Raw genomic sequence first — 21,691 nt, 5'->3', positions numbered from 1 at the left:
AGTCGGCGGGCCCGGTGCGCCGGGGCAGAGGCGCCGCCGCCGCCCGCCTCTTGCTCTCCGAGGCCATGGAAAAAGAAAAGCCGTTCAAACTGTTCGTGCCTCCGCGCCTGAGCAGCGGGCAGGTGTCTGCAGTGAAACCCCAGGCGAGCGCTCGGGCGACGGGGCTGTGTCGGGTAAATGGCGCTGCCGCCTGCGTTATCGTGTGTTGCTCTGGAGGCGACGGCTAAGGAGCGGGGTGGGAGCGGTGGAAGGGTTGGAGGGTCCTCCGGGGAGCTCCCAGGCTCTCCAGTCCTGAGCGTCCCTCCTGGAAAGCACATGCATGTAGATGCGTGAAGTGTGGGCGCTGGCCTCGTTTTTCAGCCAACTGTTGAGACTGGTGCTGGGGGGAAAACATCCTAAGTATTAATTTCAAAGATTTTTACCTATTTTTCCTATCAAACCCGAAAAGAATCGTGTTCTTGAGCATCTGTTCTGTATTTTAAGTGTGCACCATCAGTGATAAACACGTTTGGTGTGGGCAGTTCAGATAGGAAGTGGGATACCCTTACTGACTTTGATTTATTGGTCCCACCAGGTCAAGTGTGCAGTGAAATGTTCTGTCTCTATGCTCTGAGTTGTGTGAATTCAACAAGATACTTGCTCATGTTGAGGTGCCTAATGAAATATATGTAGATTCCAGTGTCATACTCTGACAGGAGATGAGTTACGCTATTTACAAGGCAAATTTCTGTGACGCTTTGTAAAACGTTAATGCTAAAACATAAGCAGGTGTGTTCTAGAAGTACTTTTGGGAGTAAAGTAGAAAGTATCAAGTACTGGACTGGGGGGCGGCGGGGGGAATCATGTTGCTTCATGAGTCCTCTACCATGGAACTGTGTACAGGCATGCAGTAGCTAATAAATTCTTGTCATCAGAAGCTTCCACGTTGGCCACAGTCTAGTCTGTAAAACAAACTACTTAAGACTAACAGTTTGAAAAGCCACTGTGAAGTAAGAACCACAACGAGAGAGTTCCAAAGCTGTTGCCACTGCCTCGGACTTTGTAACCTGTGGGCAGGTGACTGCTTAGTGGAAAAGTCTATTTTCATGTTAGCTCATGTTAATTTTTTTTCGTGTTTTTTATAATCCTTCTTTACAAATCTACATGTAGGAAACTAATTTTTAAATTTGTGCAGGGTTTTAACAAATGCCCAGATGATGACTTTAATTTGCCGTTTGTAACGAGTACACCAAACCGTGGTGAAATCACCAACTCAGGTAAGCCTGAAATGAGCCATTTACCAGGCACATTTGTTGCATTTTTTTTCATATTGTTGGCATTTTTCATGTGTAGTTTAACAATTTCATAGCCACAACCCTGATAAATACTGTCCCACTGTTTTTTGTTTGGTTTTTTTTTAATACATTGATCAAAATCTCTTCATGTTTCAGATGCAGTTTCACAGGAAGTAAAACTTGGCGCTGAGGTAGATGAAGAGGTCAGATAAGTGTAAACTCTGCATATCTCATTTCCTAGGGCCTCTTAATTTGTTCTCAAAACACTGCCTAAAGCACTATTCAGTAGATACTTCAGGGCTAAAGGAAGTAGTCAGTGGCGAATAATAATTTTTTGTCTCCTATTTAAAGCTGAATCACATAGAGAAGATATTTGTGATTCAGTGGAGAGAAACCTTTAAATATTAAGGTGAATCTTTTTTTTTTTTTAATTAAGTTTGTTTGTTTGTTTTTTTAAGGGCCTGGCAAGTCTGGAAATTTTAATCAGAATAAGATTTAGTCACTTAATATCTTTGTGAAACTGGTTCTGAATAGCCTGTTGAAAGGCAGAAGGATTGAAGTCAGAGTATTCTTTGGAAAATTGAAGCAGGTTATCCCAGTGGCCTTGTCTGACTTTGTTTTATCTATAAAACAATGAACTTAGTGGAGGGGTTTCCTCAAGCATCTGATTCTTCTCACAGCATCTCTACCAATGTTTTTCTACTTTAGTACAACTCAGTAAAGCTGTTTGTTTTTTTTGCAGTAAATTACTGTGCTTTCCAGATACAAAATGCTGTGTGCTGCAGCAAAATGGAACAAATTTTCTTGCAGTCCTCCTAAACATTTTCATATCCCTGAGGACTAAACTTCTTTTAGCCCTGGTAGCTATTAAAGTACAGTCAGGAGTCTAATAATACCATGGTGTAGCCAAAATAAGGGTAGTGTTAGGTGAAATCATACCTCAGACAAGCTGCAGATCTGCCCTGCGGCCTGTGTACTGTTACCTGCCTAAGCCACTGAACGAATGTTCCTTGTACAGTGCTTTAAAGATGTTCGAAGAGCACAAAGTTGGTTGCTTTTTATTCCTGCTTTATGTATGAGTTAACTGCAAAAACATATCACAGGTGGTCCTGGACAAGATCCCTGAAGCTGTTTGACTTAACTCAGCAATATCTCTTGGAATAAGAAGAGGGAAATGATGTGCAGAATTGGAGGAATCTTGGCTCTACTGATCATTATAGCAAAACTTTTATTGACTTTGATGGAGTGCATTTATCCATGTCTTTAAGAATATCTATTTAGCAATGCCACTGTATCTGAGGGCAGTGGGGTATTTTTCACTTTTGTTTGTGATTCTTACTTGTTCTGTGATGTGCCAATACATGCATAGTGGATACACAAAGGTTTAAACCTTGGTTCTTGATAAGCTTGTGTTGCCATCTGTGGGGAAAAAAAAATTACTCCTATGATATTTCTAAGAGGTAAATATGCATCTACAACATTATTGATTAAAATTTGAGATTAAATTGTGGAATCTGTTTTAATAGAACATAGAAACAGTGAATGAATTGTATTCAAAACTCTACAAAGAGGCTGAGAAGATCAAGAGATGGAAACTAACTGTAGAGTCAGAACTAAAGCAGAAAGAAAGAAAACTGCAGGAAAACAGAAAGATTATTGAAGCGCAGCGTAAAGCCATTCAGGAATTGCAGGCCAGTATTGTACCATATCCACTGAACATGTAAAGAGAAAGTTCTTCCTGATTTAGTATGAAAATATTATTCATGTGATTAAATACTAAACAATGTTGCAGAGGTTGAAGAGTTTTTGAACTTTGAATGTGATGACTTCAAAGAAGTTATTTGGCTGGATACCAGTGACCTATGGCTCTACTGTTACTAAAGGAAAAACTAACATTTTGGTTTCTAAAAATAGTTTTCCTCATTTTAACAATGTGCATTCCATCTTTGTATTATTTACATGCACATCTTGCTCTGTGTGTGCTGAAACCTCTTCAAGACTGAGTAAGTTCTCATCTTCTTTGTGTCTGTAAAGTATGCTCATGCAGTTTTCAGCATATATAGAAACGCACTCTGCTTTATTCCAGTTTCTAATCTCGCTGGTAGTGGTCGTCAGCTTTGTGACTGAAATACGTATTTTAAACAATTTCTTCGTCTTTCTTTTTTGTTGTTGTTGTTTGTTTGCATTGGTTTGGTAACTGCGTCATCTCTGGTTGTTTGGCTTTTGCTTTCAGAAAATGGTTGTTCTGAGAAAGGGTGTGCACCTGTAGTGTGTGAATGTGTGGATGAACAACATACCTGTGAGGGTTTCAGTTACTGGTAAATTATTGTTTATTGTTACGTCTTTCATGCCAACTGTAACAAAAGATGGCTCAGCATGTAGCGCCTGATAAAATGGATTTTGCTGTCTTCTGATGCAGAAAATTACTTTTCCATGTGAGATTTGAGAAGTGAGAGTGTATTTCTAGTGCATTTTCCAGTAACAATGTGGTTTTTTTATTTGTTCCCTGTGAAATTAGTTTGAAAATGAAAAACTAAGTTTAAAACTGGAAGATGAGCTATCTGAAAATAAAGATCTCTTAAAAGAGTAAGTAATACAGTCAGCTACGTTTTTATGCAAATAATTTGTTTTCATGCTGAGAACTGTGCTAGCAGCTGTTACATCATAAAGGTCATTGGGGCATTTCCAGTGTTACTACTTAGGTATGCAAAGTACCATGCATTTCTGTGACAACATACCACGGTATTTTTTCCGTCTTCTAGAAACAGCGCCTCAAGGCATCTGTGTAACCTGCTCAAGGAGACCTGTACTCACTTCACAGAGAAGTCCACCAAATGTAAATGCTGCTTAAATTTTGATTTGTGAAAGTAAAGGTACTTCCAGCTTTCTCTAGTCTAACAAAGGAAAAAAGCCATCATTTGATTGCAGATCCATTTCCTGGTTGAGATAAACTGTAGGTGGCTCTGCATCAGAGAAAGATTAGAAGTGAAGCCATAGGACTAATACTCATATGGGTTTTGTAATGTTAAATCTAGAGGATTTCTGAAGTTGGTATGATGGTTTGCTAAAAGGTTACATGCCTGGAAGCTATTTAGGTCTCTGAATACTTCTACTGGTTTAAGGCAGTGTAAAGCAACCGTGATTAGCCACTAGCAGCCACTTCTGAAGTGTTGTCAGCCCACTGATGTTCTTCAGTCCCATCCAGATACCCTGAATATGTTCAGACTTGTGAAGTGGAGATGAAGTATTGTTACAGTTCTGTAATGACAGTTCTGTGGTCTTGGGTATCTGCTGATGAGAAGAAATTCAGTGCTAAACCTTGTATTACAATTATTCAAACACTATAATTTTTGATCCATTAATACTCAACAACATTACTCTGTCAAAATTTAAATATAGTTACATAAATTGATACAGAATTACACTATCACAGGAAAGTGAGATTGCAAAGGAAATTTGAAAGCTGAGCTTGCCTGATGTTTCAGTGGAACATACAATTTGCACAGATTATATAGCTTTTAGCACCTTGCTTTTTAAATAAGAGCCTGTAATTCCTTTTCTAATTTATTATGCTGTTTAACTGTAAGGGCTTGGACAGCTGAGATTGTTTTTCAAAAGGATAACTGTGTGTTCTTACTTTGATAGATGAACATGAAAGAGAAGAAACAAGACAACTATACGAGGAACTTAATAACAACGTTGAAGTAAGTGATGTAGCTTGTAAAAAGGCTCAAATGTGATGTGAGTTATATGGATATATGGAGCTGTCTGAGTTACGTGCATATCTTGAGATACTATTTGTACAGAGAATGTTCCATATTGATAAAGTGATTACAACAGTCACATATGATGCAGGAGGTCAGATTTTCAGTCCCTTTTCAAGAGTTATTTTTGTATCGCTATAGAGCATAGTAATGGGATAAAATGCAGCAGTGTTTGGGATGGATGTAGATCCGTATCATCTGCTTAGCATTAGGTGACTGCCATAACTTCTGTCTGCTTTCTGTGCTCTGTTTCACCTAACTGAATTTGTCAGGTATAGTAGGGTTATTCTGTTAGGTAATTTTATTTAATGTAAAGTGCAATATGAAATAAAGATGAACAAAGAAAATTAATTTCAGTTTTGAGTGTGACAGAGAACATGAACATTTATTATGAAAACTGGTGATTTTGTGTGGAGCAAGAAGTATAAGGTATGAATATTCCTTGACCGAAAGGGAAGTTTTACCTTTTTAATTTGTAAAAGAAGTGAAGTTTTGACAAATAAATAAATTAATTGTATTTTTGTCATAAATTATTCCATTATGGAAGACAAAGCACTCATGTATTTATAATAGAAAAATGTGGGGCATCATTGTTCCGGAGTGATGAACTTGCTATTAAGCAGGGTCAGAGAATACATGTTGTAATGGTTAATTATGGGTTGCTGTGACAACTAAGAAAAGCAGAACTTCATTGTGTTAGGAATCTACAAACATGGATCAGTAAAAATGTTTCTTCCTTGAAATTGTTTAGTTCTTGAGTACAGAAATTCTTAAACTTCCAACTTTGAAAAGTTAAAACATCCTGTTAAGATATGTTTGTGCTTTGAATTTTGTTTTTAACAAAATTTCTCCTACAACTGTGAATGATCTTGCAACACTGTTTACAAAGCATGAACATAATTCTTCATTACTGAATGTACTTAGTTTTATATGAACTTGCATACTGAATTTTATTTTTAGAGGATGATAGTGGCATTTGAAGAGCTTCGTGTGCAAGCAGAGAACACCAGACTGGAAATGTGTTTCAAATGTGAGAATTGTGTTTATTGTTTTGATGCTGTGGGATTAACACTTCCGTATTTCATAGAATTTATTGCATTCAGTTTCAGGGTTTCAGGCCAGAAAGATACAAAGTGCTGAGATGGTGAACAGTTAACACTGGCAGTCTGGACCCACTTTTATTCGTGCTGCCTGCTAATTAAATTCCTGGACCCTTTTATTGGTTTTTCACTGGGTCAGATTTGGAACTTTATTTTTCAAATAGTCACTCAAAAGTCTTAAGTTTTGTCTGTGAAGTACAGGTTTATTTAAATGAAAATGCACTAGTGTGCAGCCACAGAAATTTTAAGTAAATATTTGCTTTCTTTACAATCCTGTGTGCCTCTTTCATTTCTACGTGTGCATTTCTGTTTGTTTCCTGTAACAAACTATTAAATAATTCATGAAATAATGGACCAATTCTGTGGAAAGCAGGCACAAAAATTTTTTTGTCTGATTAGAAAACAATTTAAAGCACGACCTCAGCAGTTACTCTTTAGGAAACAAATTTTACAGCAAATGATAAGCAATCTTAAACTGGAAATTGTATTTAACTTGGAGTATATTTTAGCTCGTGTATTAACTGTGGATATCACTATTTCTCAAAAGTAAAAGAAGAAGCAGAAAAAGTGGACAAGCTTGAAAAAGAATGCCAACTGGAAGTCAGTGTGAAGGAAAAGCAGGTTTGTTCACTTTTACAATCTAACATGTACAGCTTTAGTTTTGAAACAAATCTCATGGTTTCTTTGATATTTGAACTTTCTTTTGCTTTCGTGACTTACTGATAGGTCAAATGAAAAAAATTATTATAAAAGTGCTTAATTGTTTGTAACATTTGTGTTTTGGAAGGGTGCAATGAAGCTGCTGTATCACAACAAGGGATAGTTTAGTGACAGGATTTAAAAACATCATGTAAGCACTGGATACTCTTTCTGTTCTCGATACGTATACTTGTCTTTATCAAGTGGCTTGTGCAGAAGCATAAAATTAGCAAAGCAGTCATCACTCCTCATAGTTAAGGAAGGTGTGAAGGATTATAGTGCATATCAGACCACAGGCTGGTAAGAGAGTTTAGGAATCTGAGATTAGAGTAGAGTTTTGTATTGGTGATGAGGTAGCTATAATAGGAGACTGATCAACTGGAGGAAGTTAATCGTGGTAATAGTTTTCAGTTTGTAAGCAGGACTCTGAGAAGCTGAGCATCTGTCTGTGTCTGGGAAGGTCAAGAGTTGTTTTTTCTGAGGATGGGTGAACCATTCTATGATTATGTGACATTGCAAAGGGGAAGGAATGTTTCTCAGCATCAGTAGAAAGGACAAAAATACCAGCTGGAGCTGCATTTAAGTCAGATTCCACTAACTGTAGTCATGTTCCATCTTAGTTTGTTGAAATTAATGTTTTGATTTTGAACTGTAGAGCTTTTTCATTCCGAGAAATATGACTTGATCAATATTTGGCTAAGACTGAACACCTTATTTAACTTGACTGGCAGTAGTATGTTGCTAATGATACACAGTGCACAATCAAAATGAAAATCTGTCCTTTTATCCAGACCTCATGGTGATATTATTTTAATTTTGTCAGATTTCAGCTCTTACCATACAGAGTGATGAAAAAGATGATATAATAAGAGATATGGAGACTCAGCTGCAGGAATCAAAAAATAAGATTGCTGCCTTAGAAGAAGCAAAAAGTAAGAGTTCTCTCTGCTATGTTAGCATGTAGTTGGTTATAAGGTATAGAGAACAGAACGATGATAATTTTACCCTGTTACTAGTCAGCAGCAGAATTTTGGGTCCTTGCAGGCCATATTTTTGTGTGGAACTGAAACTGCTAACAAACTATGACGAGTACATTATGTAACTGGGTTCAGTTATAGGAATATATTGGTCTGTAAAATAGGAATGCAAGCATTTTTTAGTAAATCTCCTCTTTTTCTTAAATGTAAGCATGTGTCTTTCTTCTTAGGACATGAAGGAGAAATGCTGAAGGAATCTCGGATCAGTCAAGAACATTTGAGGGCAGAGCTGGAAGAGGCCAAAGTTTCATTGCAAAAAATAGAGGTACAGCTTGCTTATAGCTTTCTAGTATAAATAGATTAGATGACTAATTGCATAAATAATTTGTGATCCGTTATATTTGAAACAGCTGTAGCTGTTTGTTGCAAAACACCTTTAGAAATGATATAATTTCTTTGAAGGTTACTCAGAAGAGCTTAGAAGCTGAACTGCAGACTGCAGTGAAAGCATTAATTGAGATGACTGGAGAAAAAGAAGCACAGGTAGAAGAATGTAAAAAGACTAAGGCTTTGCATGCATCCCTGAGAGAGGAGTTTGAGACTTCCATTTCCAATTTGAAAAGCTTGCTGCAAAAAGAGCAAAATAGGTAAGTTAAACAGTTTCAATTCAAAGAAGGATCTCATAGGTAAAACACTATATTACTGAGCTACTGAGAGGGAGACTCCACAACCTCCCTGGGCAGCCTGTTCCAGTGCTCTGCCATCCCCAGTGGAAAGTTCTTCCTCATTTTGAGGTGAAACTTCCTGTGGTTTAGTTTATGGCCATTGCACCTTGTCCTGTTGTCTTATTGTCCTTTAAGTTGCAAATGCAGCCCTTTGTACTATACTTTTTTTTTTTTTTTTCCAATTACCATTTTCTTAGATCAAAGAAGTATGAAGATGAGTCAAAGCTACTGACCTTGGAGCTCAGAAATAAATCTGCTGAACTGGGTAAGGTTTGTAGAAAGAAGGAAAATGAGCTAGGTAGTAATAAAAATATTTGGTTTTACAGCACCCTGTACCTGTCAGGAATGCTAAAATCTCTTTTTACTAATCTGACTCCCTTTGGTAGTTGTTGTAGCTGGCAACAGTCCCACAGCAGCGCTGTGCAGAGCTGTAGTAGTAAGACCATAGGTGCATGGATTCTCTTGGAAGTCATTTTGGTCTCTCTGCACTCTTCCAGTTAAACACCTATTTGAGAGCTGGTTAAGCAGCAGATTCCAGGAATTCCTTCTGTAGCTTGTGGTAGGGACACACCATTTGGATTAAACTTTCCTGCAGAGCACTCTCCCCATGTTGGATGTAGAATCACACTGACAGCAGTTAACTTTAAGCATTGCTTTGATACCCTGTGATTTCTAGATCTGCACTGCTTAGCCCCCAGAGGAAGAGCTTCCTCTTTAGCACTGTTTTCCCAATGCGCAGCATGTGTCTCTAGTCCTGATATGATAGATGGGAAATAGAATTTTATGTCCTTGTGTGTACTGAGGCCAACTAAGGAAAAGCATTCCAAAGTCAGCTTCTAATGCTTGTCTGGAACAAGGTGGGATGTGACCTGTGAGAATTCCAGAGCAAAAATGAATTTGGTGTCCAGTACTTGCAAACAACACCAGTAATGTGAAAGTATATATAGAAAACGTTTTAAGTTTTAATCACTGATAAGTGATTTCCCTTTTCAGCATATCCATGAGATTATCTTCAATACAGATATTTTTTTCTGGAAAAATGCAGATAGATCAATACTTTGAGATGACTCCATTCTGCCAGACTACAGTTTATTTGATTGTGGAAAACACAATAGCCTCTGGATTTTACTGAAGGCAAATGATTAGTTTCTCTTCAAATATATATTTGCTAATGTCTTTCTGAATATTTTTTTTCAACTCTACATTTCAATGAAGTCATAATTTAGCTTTACAATTTCTGAACTTAATCCATCAAGTTTTGAAAGCTGGGAACTGCAGAGGGAGAAATGCTTTCTACTCCCTGCTAAATATGTAAAACTATTTCTGTTCAATTAATGTTACATTACATGTGCTGTAGAAGAGATGACTAAACTAACATGTGACAAAGAAATGCGACTGGAAGAGCTGTCGGAAACACTGGTAAATGTTCATTTTATTAGTCTCATGGGATTTGCTTTTCATCTCAGGTCTCTCTTGCTTTGGGAGGATCTTAAATACCATATATAAACACTGTCTAATCTGCTTTAATATTGCTATTAATATTCCTTACCTGTTTGGGGTTTTTCTTAGCCCCATTAGCTTAAATCTCACGAGCACTATGCACATGACATTTAAGGCTGAGGGATCTACTAATTTTTGGCACTAGAGAGAATTACTTCACAAATCTGTTGTGCTTACTTTGTTGTTTGTGGGGTGCTAGTTATGGTGAGGCATCCTCCATGCTAAGAAAACATTTAAGAGCCTGCAAAAGGTCTTTTTTGGGGTATAACACCCTGTTCCATGTATTCCTGTTAGGGTGTTCTGTTCCTACTTACAGGGAAGCTTCCTGACGTATTTAGCTGTGATCTCTGCAAACCCTATTGCACTGTGACACAGGCCCATTTTCTCTTACGAAGTCTAAGCTATATGAAGTACAATTTTAATACAGGATTATTTTTGTTATGATCTTGTATTTACAATTCTAACAAGAAATTTCATCACCTAAAGTCAGATAGAGGGAAACCAGGTTTGCATTTTACCATGGTTTTTGTTCCTTATATACTGTGCGTTGAATTTTCTGACGTGAGATTCACTGGCATTCTTAAACAGGGAAAAGTTGAAGGACTTCTAGTGAAAAAGCAAGATCTTGAGGCTACTTTAGAAGATTTGCAGGAGAGAGAAAAAGAAACGAAAAATGTTCTGCAAATCAGAGAGGTCTGAATAAAGGGTGATAATAACATGTTATTAATAAATTGTTACGTGGCACATTATCGCTTGTATAGAAGAAGTAAGAGATTCCACATGGTCAGACCAGTGTTCCACCCTATGCTCTGGTCATGACAATGACAGCAGAAGATGCAAAGTAGAAGAGCCTCACTGTTATCTGTGGGCCATTGCCTTCACCTTCCTACAGTACCTGTATTAAGGATGTTTGAGGTCACATCCCTGTCAGTTGTCTTTGCTGTCGGTTTATGGACTTGTTCGTGTTCACCCGTACGCATGCTCCTCATGCTATTTGCCTCCATAGCCTTCTGTAATACAAAATTCCAGTAGTCCATTATGTGCTGCACCTGAAAACTAATCCCCCTGCTCCCCCAACCTCCCAACAACTGCCTGCCAGTGCCTGTGGTATCAGTGTATCACCAGTTATTTGGAGGAAACTGTATTCAAAACATTTCTGTATTATGAACTGCACCACATTACAAGGTTTGCCTTAGCTTGTAATGGCAGCAGATTTAAGAGGAAAGAGTTTGGCTTTGTGGTTTGAGATGCATCCAAAACAGGTGCTTATTCTAACACATAGTACTGCATTTCTGTGGGGTTTTTTATTATTTTATTTAGGTGAGCAAATGTCTTTATTTAAAATTTAAAGTTACCTTGGTCAGAAATTTTACAGACTAGTTGGACTTATAATAGAGACACATTTAGCACGTGTATCAGTTCAATATCTAACACAGCTTCCACATCACCACAGAGAGATTTAAAGTTATATGCTGGCTAGTTTATGGCATGTCATTTTGTTTCTTCTTAAAGCTTTGTGTTGCAGTTCACTTCTGGTAGCTTTCGTGACTTGTATTTTACATGTGTATACTCAAAACACTTCCTTTTTCTTCTGCAGAAAGAAATCCAAGATTTGAAAGTCCAACTGACCAGTACAGCTGAAAAGGAACAAAATTATTTAGACCAGCTTAAGGCACTGAACACAGATCTTGAACAAGAGGCGTATGATACGGGCTTTTTTAAATAGTATTAAGGTTCTTTTGTGTGTGTGTTACAAAGAAGTTACTTTGATACACAATGAAATGATCTATGATTGCTTTCTAATGAAAGTTGAACCTGTGCGCATAGTATAACATCTGTTTTGTACTTACATTTATAAATCTGTCAATACAGGGCTGGACTTCTTTTGGTGTGAGGTAACATTTTTGTGACGGATAAATTTAACTTAAAAGGAAATCATTAAATACATGTTCTTAATCCACTGACCATTTGTTTTAAATTAGGCTAAAGAATGAACAACTAACAGCATATATCAATGAGCTTTCATTAGAAAAAGAGCAGATAGCACAGGAGAAAAGTGCTGTGGCTACAGAACTGGAGAAACTACAAGAGAGTCATGAGGCAAGTTGCAAACTTCCAGCTGTTTTTAAAGGACAACGTTCAATTTCAAATACAAATTGTATGGGAAACTACAATATGACATGGTTATGTAGAGGATCTGAACTCTTTTTTGTGTTTAAAATATAAAGGAGATGCAGTTGCCCTTGTGAATAAGGGAGGTCAAGATGCTGCTTAAGATGTCTTTGAATTTTTTCAGATGGCTCTTTGAATTTTATCCATCTTACTTACATGGGTGTTTCTTTAGGATAGTAGGAAAAAAGAAGAAAATACAAAGCAGTTAGTTGAAAACCTGGAAGAAGCAAATGGCCAGCTGAGGCAAGTAAAGCCAAATATCAATGTACATGTCATTAAAGGAAGTAGACTCCATTCCTTCACAGTTAGTTTCAATGTTGTGTTCATATACTGCTTTCTCTGATTTTTAGCTTAATTTTTTTTAGGTTTTGTAGCTAAACAGAAATTAGTGTTGGCCATGTAGAAGTTTCTACAGATTAGCAATACCTCTTGTTACAGAACCATTTTTGCCCTAGCTGTATATTACATACAGAGAGCTGACCTGTTCTGCGGTAATTTAGCGGTGGAGTAAATAAAAATAGGCATGAAAGGTTACGGAGTGGGTGTGAGAAAGTGAAACTGGTTTGATGGTACTCTCTGAAGTAGTCTCTGTACCACCAACAGTTAGACAGGCAGCCTTCATGTTTCTTAGGTGCATTGTGATATTACAGATTGAAATGCAGTTTTACTCAAGGGGAACATCTTTCCATATTTACAAAAATATGTCCAGTTCAGAGATTGGCTTCCCAGTCACTTTGTATCTTTCTTAAGAACGTTTTCATTGAACAATTTATGAAGTTTATCAGCAATATTAGCAGCTCTTCATAAGTAGCAGTAGTGAAAAGAAGTTAAAGTTATTAAATAGGTATTTACTAATGCTTTTTAATTTGGCATTTAGAAATGAACTGGCATCTTTGAAGGAGAAGATGGCAAAGAAAGGTGAAGAAATTAAAAGTAAACTGGATGAAAGAGAAGAAAATGTATGCCATATCCTGTGCTTTATCATGAAAAAACATAAGTGCATCTCTTTTTTTAACATCATAACGGATTTCACAATCTTATTGTAAAAATCAGAGGTTTATAATTCCAATTCCAGGCAAAGAACATTGAAAATGAAATTTCAAGAAAGGAAAAGCAACTGAAAATTTTAGAAAATAAGGTATGAAAGTTTAGTTTTTCATGGAATGTGGAGAACTTCATACGAGATTATTGTTACATTGTGAACTTCTTCCTTTTTCCTCCTCTTTCTAAACTCTACAACCACTGAGGAAATGGTGCACTGCTGCTAATGTTGGTGATACTGGGCTAGCAAAATCCTTGCAGCACTTTATGGTTAAAACTCTAATCATTGTCACACGTGTGTTTCAGTCCCACTGGAATTGGTCAGACTGTGCAAATGCATGTTTAAGAAACATCGACAATAATCTCTGACACAGGGCGCAATTTTTTAGGAGTTTCTTAACTACTGCTTAAAATATCTCTTTTAGTTGAATACTTTAAAGAAACAAGTGGAAAATAAGAACAAATGCATTGAAGAGTTGCAACAGGAGGTACGTACAGTTGTTAAAATTCACATATACATAAACCATGGTGTTTTGTGGTAACTTTTCAACAGTTTTTGTGTACTGTGATATATTTAGATATATCCGTGTGATTTATAACATCTCTTATCCTAACTGAGTAAATTAAGGGGTCACCTTTGGAATTACTTGATTTTTCAAATTATCCTTACTTCTGAAAAATGCAAAAAAAGAAATAATAACTTTAATAAACTTCTAGTATTGTAATACAGCACATGGTCTCGCAGATATCCTTGAGGTAATGGCCTATCTCAGTTACCAATAGTAGAAAGGAATTGTGCATTAGGACAAGTTGTTAATAACTGTACTGTAAAAATATATAGCTTGTATCTTTTTTGTCATGACGTGCACATTTTTTGTCAGCATCGTCTTGGCTTTTCTTCCCATTCACCACCCTCATGTGTTATTCTCTGCTGTTGCCCATGAGGAGGCTTTCATAAGGTCATCAAGTAACAGTATTATTCAAGTCAGTAGTGAGCACTCTTTTGTTTAGAAAGTTGATCTGGAACTTGAACTGCGCAACAAAAAGGGAGTTATCTGCTTGCTGAAAGATGGAATGAAGATTCCAACCTACTTGATGCAGTGAAATCATTACATAGTTCTATGAACTTATTAAAGTGTAGTGTTTGTTTTACTTCATTTTAACAGAATAAGGTGCTGAAAAAGAAAATCACTGCAGAAAGCAAGAAGACAAGTATTTATGAAGGGAAGGTGGGTTTAAATAACTATGTGCAAGAGGAGGGTAAAGCACAAAGAGTGAATGTTTGAAGTCCCAGTGTAGTTAATGATAATACATGGTAAGCATGTTCTTAACTGGTTTAGGGATCTGGGATACAGATTTTTACAGGAATGAGCCCATAGTTTTTTGAAGATGCTTCCAGTTTTAATCATTGGACACTGCCCAGGCTATGAAACATTTGTAATAGATGGGCATCACATCTCATGGAATTATGTTCCTAAGCAGTCCCTTTCTTTTTTTGGTTGATAGTGCACTAGAACTTTGTTCGCTAATGCCACCCACTGAAATAGAAAAGAAAAACCTTGAGCTTTTGGACTGTGTTATTGCCTGGGGTGCACAAAACTGGAGTGGTCTGACTTTCCCATTGTTGTGTTGCCATTGTTTCTATGAGCATTTTCTAACTCGCTTCAGGCCAAGGTTCAACTCTATGAAAAAAACCTGAACATTAAATGGGGAACAGTTCAATCACATACATGAAAAGTAAGAGTGGTTCTACTTGAGCCTATTTGTTCCTGAACAAATAACAGCAATAATTCTGCATTCTCAAAAGGTGAATAAATTAGAGTTAGAGATGGAAAATATGAACAAGCAACATAAGGAAAAAATTGACATCTTTGAGAAGGAAGTTGAAACAAAAAAAGTAAATGAAAGTAAACTTCTTGAAGAGGTGAGAGCTATTAATTTTTACTGCAACTTTTGTTTTTGTAATATATGTTGGGTTTATGGAGCTGTATCAGCCAGAGTCCTTGCTCTTATGTAGCAGTCTTACCAACATAAATGGAACTTCTTGTGTATGCACGTGAGCAAAGCTTTAGTGCCTTAGATCTGTAAGCTGAAGCGTTTGTGTATGTCTTGAAGAATAAAAAGCCAGTTAAAAAACCTTTTTGTCAATGTACTGTTCACAGACACTCTGTTCTTGGTATAAATACTGCATAAGCAAATTAGATTATAACTTTTCCCAGTATTTTTCTGCCCTCACTTTTTGGATGGTAATATCTAAGTACATGAGGGCAGGGGGCTTGAAACGGCCGTGTGGTCTGAAATGACGCTTGTCTGCCATGGGGGAACGGCTGTACTTTTAATCTAGGTTTATTTGCCTACTTTAACAACCTGTATAAAAGTCATCTTAAAAGCAGATGAAGACTACAGTAAATGCAATTTACATTGTAGATACACTGCACCCACAGGGGTAAAAAATAATGAAACTGAGATTCTTTTAGGAAAAGGTATGTATGTTGTTGATAATTGTTCATGAATTAAATGAAAGCTGTTACTAACAGGTGGAAAGAATGAAGTTGCTTGTTCATGAAGCAGCAGCAGTTCAGAGAGAAACTGATATCCGATGTCAGCACAAGATAACTGAAATGGTGGCACTTATGGAAAAGCACAAAGTAAGAGATTTCTGTGATGTGTAATGTGTGATACTGTGCCAAGTAAAAACCTGTAAAAACCAGAATATTACTAATTAGAGAAACTTCTTAATAAAGACCTGAGTCCAGGAAAATAAAGTTGAACATATGCTGACATCTCATTAAAAATAAATACATATTGTGAAAACTTGCTTTATTGGCAGATACATTCCAGTTATCTAAGTTTTTAGGATGTTTTTGTTTTGATATTCAGGCTCCCTTTGGTACCATCCTAATGCCATGTGGTTCAGTATCAGTTTGGGGCCTCTCTTTGAGGAGATCACTTTGGCACCTTCAGCAGTTTAACAGATGTTAATTTACATTCCTAATGACTCTGGTTTGCATATATTTAGCAGGTACCATTAACACAAATAATATGGCTTTTATGTGCTGGAGCACATGCCCCTGCCTAGAGATAAAGCATTCTCTGTCAGCCCACAGAATAATACTGCTTCTGCGTTTTCTGGTTCACAGTTTCTGCTAAAGCATCAATGTTTGTTCATGGCAATTTTTGAATGTTCAGAAGAGCCTTATTTGAAAAAAGGTGTAATGTTTTAAGACATGGTAGATCTGTAATGCTAATGTTTAGTCACGTCATTAATTTGTTGTCTATTTCTTAACGTAGCATGAATATGATAAAATGGTTGAAGAAAAAGATACTGAGTTAAAACTTTATAAAGTAAAAGATCAAGAGCAGTTCTCATCAAAGAGAGCATTGGTAAGGTAAACTCTTCAGCACTGACTAATTCAACGGAGGGGCTACTGTCCTGAAAATCTAATATAATTATAAATATCATATTAGACTTCTTCCTATTTAACACTTGGGGGGATTAAGTGTCTGCTTTAGTGGGAGAGAACAGTAAAGATCAACCCCATAATTTGTCTTTGCTGTTATTTACAGATTTTATTCTGTGCATTAAAAAGTCCCAGCTGTTTTTAAAAATACATCTGAGTAGCTCTGCTTTACTGTCTGCTTTTCCTGATAATGTGACATGTTTTAACCTCACTGAATAAGAAATGTTTGTATTAAATAGTTTGATTCTACCTCCCTGCCTTATTCTCACAAGTGTTTGAAGTTCTTACCTTGAACAGATCTGGTCAAGTACCTGTTTCTTAGTACCTTAGTTTCTTACTTCAGCTCTTTCAAAAACAAACTAACTGAAACAAAACTTCCAGGCTAGAGTTGCATCATCCTCCCCCAGCTGCTTCTTTGATCATCTCCTATTCTAGTGATTGAATCATTCTGAAACATCATTGTAGCCACCCCTCAGCACAACCTTATGAACAAGTAGCTCTCTTGAACAAATGGAATTTTCTTTTGTTTAGAAGGAATACTGCTATTAATTACTGTCTCATTTTAGACCATGATCTTTTTTCCAGGTTAACCATAGTTAATCCTATCCTGTCTGATTTTTTCTAGGAGAATGAGCTCTCGTGTTTGAAAAGTGAACTGTCATCCCTTAAGGAACAGCTTAAAGCAGAAATTGAAGAGAAGGTTTGGTTTGGTTCGGTTCAAATCAGATTTAGCAGTTTGGGTGACATGCTTGGCCTGGTCTTGGGCACTGTAATAATGAGAGCTGTGAAGTGCACCTTTGATTCTAAGTCTTGCTCTCACTCGCTGTCTGATTTCAAGAGCTCGATGCTCTCTGCAGTCATTAGGTCTCACTCCTGGTGGTAGTGAGTGTTTTACATTACTCTTCAGTTGGTAAGTTATGAGGGAAGCAGGGAAGAAATAGCAAAGAAAGATTTCAACAGCTGAATTCAAATACAATATTTACTTCCTATCACAACTCTTTTTAGGAGAATCTTGCAAAAAAAGCCCTCCAAAATATGGCTCCTGAAAATGAGAAGAAGCACAAGGTATCTTTAACCTTATCATTAATTAATTTTAGAGTTTGGTAATATTTATACATGTGCAATCTAACTGAAGTTCATGTTAAATAACCTACATTCAACAAAAGACACTGAAATGCTTTTAATTTAAACCTTTTTCATATTAGAAAATACAGACTCATTTTGCTGAGACTCCTAAACCTCAATTTGATCTGGACTATGAATCTATTAATATGAAGAATAAAAAGTCTCCAAATGATATTCCTACAAAAGTCAACATGATGGAAAAGACTAAAATGCCTCCTTCAGTATCTGCAAAGAGTCCCCTGGGTAGTCCATCATTCAAGGTCTGTAACTCATAACAGTGAATTGGTCTTGGTTTACTTTTTTGACTGTATTTCTTATTTCTGTGTAGCTGCTTATTTATTTTTTGTTGGGATAAGCAGGGATTTAAGAGGTAGATAGCCACAAAACCCCAAAATGTATTCATAGAGATACCAGCTTGTATAAAGGCTCCCACTGTGTGTAATTCTCCTTGTTCCTTAACTTGTCTGTTAACAGTAACAATTCCTGTCTTAGAGGGACTGTGAATTTAATAATGTCTCTAGGATTCTTTTACTTAAAAGAAAAGTGGTGTCTCTTTTAAAAGGCACATTTTTCTCTATGGAACACAAAATAGCTTGTGTAGCTGTAAAAACTGTCAGAATATTCCTGGCTGCTTCAGCAGAACTGTAAAGCCTGTCAGCAGCTCATACGTCATGTTTGTTTCTATTGTTAAGATGCAGCTACCATTTTTCTGTTATCCTTTCAAAAAAGGATGGCACTGTTCCATTGCAATGTCTCTGAGGAGTTTATCTTCTAGAAAAAGAACTATTTAAGTAAAACCAATCTGGTTCTTGATGTCAATAGCAGTGTCTTTCTGAAAGCTTGTTACTGCAGTTTGTCTGATGGCGTTTCCTTGACTGTTGGTTATAGGCTGCATGTAGGAGCTACAATTTGGAATACTCTGAGTTTCTGTAGATAAACTTGGAGAAGTTAAATATAATCAGCCATAAAACTCAGTTCTCCCACAGCTTCGTGTTCATTCTCCTTGTTTGGCAACAGAGAAGGGACTATTGTTTGTTTTCCCTTTGTCTGGGTCTTTGCTCCACATTCTGGATGGAAGGATAATGAATTGTTCCACAGCACCTCTCTAATCTTCCTGCCATCAGTCTGTAAACTGGGGTATGAGTTTGGGTTTTACGTTCTATAATTGCCACTGAAAATAGAATGAACAATTATAAATATTTTCTTTCCCAGGGTTACATGATAAAGACTCCTCCACTACAGAAACTGCAGAGTGAAAGCACAAATGTGCTCTCAGAGCAGAGCATGAGGAAGAAGCAGAAAGTGCTGCTCCAGCTGGACACGCAGTCAGACAGCTCCGAGCAAAGTGACCTCCTGGTAAAATCAGAGAGCAAAGAGCACACTTACAGTTCCTCATGCACACTGCTATATATAAGAATGTGTAGAAAGCATGTGGGGTTCTGTATCCAAGACAATTGTGTGTGTATATCTGTATTTCAATGATTCTCTCTGGAATTGCATTTATATCTACAGAATGAGTAACTCTTTGACAGACAGTACTGTATAAAAAAATCTACTCACTCATATAATGACATTTTACATTGTTTTTATTGAACTGTGAGGCTTCATAGTAACATCCCAACTGGCTTTTTTAATACTCTAATACCCCACCAGGAGCAAAGAGAAGATTGTTTTGCACATAGTTGGATTAAGTAACCCTTTTTTTTTTCTTAGAGCCTAGTCTCAGAGGAAGAAATGTTTAAAAACCTGTACAGGGATTATCCTCAGGCTTCACACTTGTATACCATGACACCAAAAAAGGTACCTTAGCTTCTGTTTTCACATCAAACCAGTGAATCAAATGGGTTATAGGAACAACTGAATGACTTGGTTTCTCTTCTTAGAAAGCAGCTACATTAAATGTGAAGACCCCAGGCTCTGTGCTGAAATTGTCAACTATGAGGAAGATGCGTGAGGCAGGATGGACTGCAGTTTCCAAACTGGACAGGAAAAGGAAAATGAAAGAAGCTGAGAAGCTCTTTACTTAAACTGACAACAAACTGACCAGTGCCTTAGCATGGTCTGATGAGTGCAGCCACAGTAGTAGTATTCTCTCAGAGTTAGTACATTGTTGCATTTTCCTGTCCTACTCAGTATGTTTAATACTACATTCGTTTCCTTTATACACTTAAATGTTCTAGATACGTAACTCCATCCAGCTGCAGAGCAGGTTTTGCATTTCATCCACTACACTACACGAAGTCGGGAGACAAATAAGCCCATTTTTAAATGTTGAGATTGGTATAACTACATAGAAAGCTGTTTCAAAAAGAAATACAGAACTCTTACATTAGAAATACTGGTTTTAAAGAAATTCAGTTTTGTTCTTTTAAATTTATTTTCTTTCTCTTAATACATAATTCACAAAAGGATATTACTTAGTGAAAGAAATCCTGAAGCTGTTAAACTGCATGTGCTTTTACCTGACATCATCTTGCTCTTCTGTTCATTTTAAATGTTATTAGAATTGTCTTTTTAGACTGTTTTGGTTTTGGTAGTTACTATTTCAATGTGTTAAAACAGTTTTGAAACTTATAAATTTGAATTTCCAGTAGAACTACTTCAGTTTAAAAAGATTTTGGCTTCATGAGGAATGAAATATGCACGTTTTAAGATTGTAAAAGCAATGTTAAGATATTATTAAATTGTTCATCTGAAACATAAAGCGTGGGACCAACTGTTGCTCTGTGGGTAAGAACACAGATCTAAATCACCAGGCAGCCTTCCTATGGACTAACAGCTTCTGCCACATAGGCATAAGAATAGTTTAGAACAACATATATTTCTGTGTTAATCCTTGATTAATCCTAGTTTCACAACAACCACCACCTGCTCCAGAGCTTAGCGACAACAAGAAAACTACAGGTACATCTTAAATTACTATGAAAGATCAAAATCCTGGATGTGTCTGACGTGGGTAGGAAAACATCTGCATTTCATTCTTTTTGTGTAGCAATTTTAGGTATAGGTTTGTAGTTTGGGTACCTTATGCTTTATCTGTTGACAGTGATACTAGTAATGATTTTTTATTGTATATAAATAAATGACAGATACTCTGCAGAGATCTGAAAGAATATATTTTTCTTTTCCTCTATATTTGCAAATGGGATCTGTTACGCAAGCAGATTTTCCAAGAAGTTTGCATGACTTTTCTTGCTGGAAAGATTTCAAATGTTTGCAGAATATTAAGTTTTTTATAATAAATCTGATGAAATAGTGTAAATTAGACCAAATGCAGAACAGAGAAGCTGCTTGTAGCACACGACTTCCAGATGTCTGTTCTTTCCAGAAAAGATTATTTTACTGTAATAGTGTAAAATAATCCATTTAAACCTCTCCCCCATACATGAATTGCTTCTGTTTTGCCTGGATACAGAGACTGTCATGCAAAGTCAGTTATTCCTCATTTTAATTTGGGATGTTACTAACATCTCTTCAGCTCCTCTGCAGGAAAAAGGAGACACAACATGTATGTGCAGTTTGACATTTATTTTAACAGGGCTGGTGTTTTATACAAGACCTGAACACTTGCCTGTGTTTATTACTTCATTTCAAGATGGCATATATCAAATGTTGACTGTTGTTGACCTCGGATTCAGCAGATATGCAGACTCATTTGCTAAGCTAGTTTCTGAGCAAGCAAAAGTAAGAATTCCAGTTGTTTCTGAATATAATGAGACTTCTACTATGAAGTCTGCCCAGGCAGGGCTCACACAGAGATCCATGAACTATAGTTTTGCAGTCTTGAAGTTAAGATTCAAAAGCCACATCCAGCTGCCTCCCCATATTCATAGGATGTGATACTTGAGTGACT

The 21,691-nt window shown here is 36.8% G+C and overlaps 1 protein-coding gene across 1 annotated transcript; it reads left to right on the top strand.

Moving 5' to 3' along the window:
* Positions 1-65: 65 nt before the first annotated feature.
* Positions 66-19,865, top strand: SYCP1 (synaptonemal complex protein 1). Its single transcript, XM_010021127.1, has 31 exons — positions 66-173; positions 1,175-1,256; positions 1,431-1,477; positions 2,801-2,965; positions 3,793-3,860; positions 4,037-4,110; positions 4,920-4,978; positions 5,999-6,068; positions 6,686-6,759; positions 7,661-7,769; positions 8,045-8,139; positions 8,277-8,461; positions 8,737-8,804; positions 9,897-9,958; positions 10,628-10,732; positions 11,637-11,740; positions 12,022-12,139; positions 12,384-12,454; positions 13,089-13,170; positions 13,287-13,349; positions 13,678-13,740; positions 14,419-14,481; positions 15,060-15,176; positions 15,790-15,900; positions 16,544-16,636; positions 17,339-17,413; positions 17,719-17,778; positions 17,919-18,098; positions 19,051-19,194; positions 19,552-19,638; positions 19,722-19,865. Exons 1-31 carry the CDS (start codon positions 66-68, stop codon positions 19,863-19,865), a joined length of 2,946 nt encoding a protein of 981 aa, XP_010019429.1.
* Positions 19,866-21,691: the final 1,826 nt, after the last annotated feature.

Source organism: Nestor notabilis, unplaced genomic scaffold (genome assembly GCF_000696875.1).
Source record: "Nestor notabilis isolate BGI_N333 unplaced genomic scaffold, ASM69687v1 scaffold25738, whole genome shotgun sequence".
In the NCBI taxonomy this organism is placed as follows: domain Eukaryota; kingdom Metazoa; phylum Chordata; class Aves; order Psittaciformes; family Psittacidae; genus Nestor; species Nestor notabilis.
Note: the sequence above shows the minus strand (reverse complement) of the source record. Positions and strands in the feature narration are given on the sequence as shown.

Excerpts from the sequence above, each read along its gene's own strand:
- SYCP1 (XM_010021127.1), top strand. The coding sequence starts at position 66 with ATGGAAAAAGAAAAGCCGTTCAAACTGTTCGTGCCTCCGCGCCTGAGC. Across the intron at positions 1,257-1,430 it reads TGGTGAAATCACCAACTCAG|ATGCAGTTTCACAGGAAGTA; the intron begins GTAAGCCTGAAA and ends TTCATGTTTCAG. Across the intron at positions 3,861-4,036 it reads AATAAAGATCTCTTAAAAGA|AAACAGCGCCTCAAGGCATC; the intron begins GTAAGTAATACA and ends TCCGTCTTCTAG.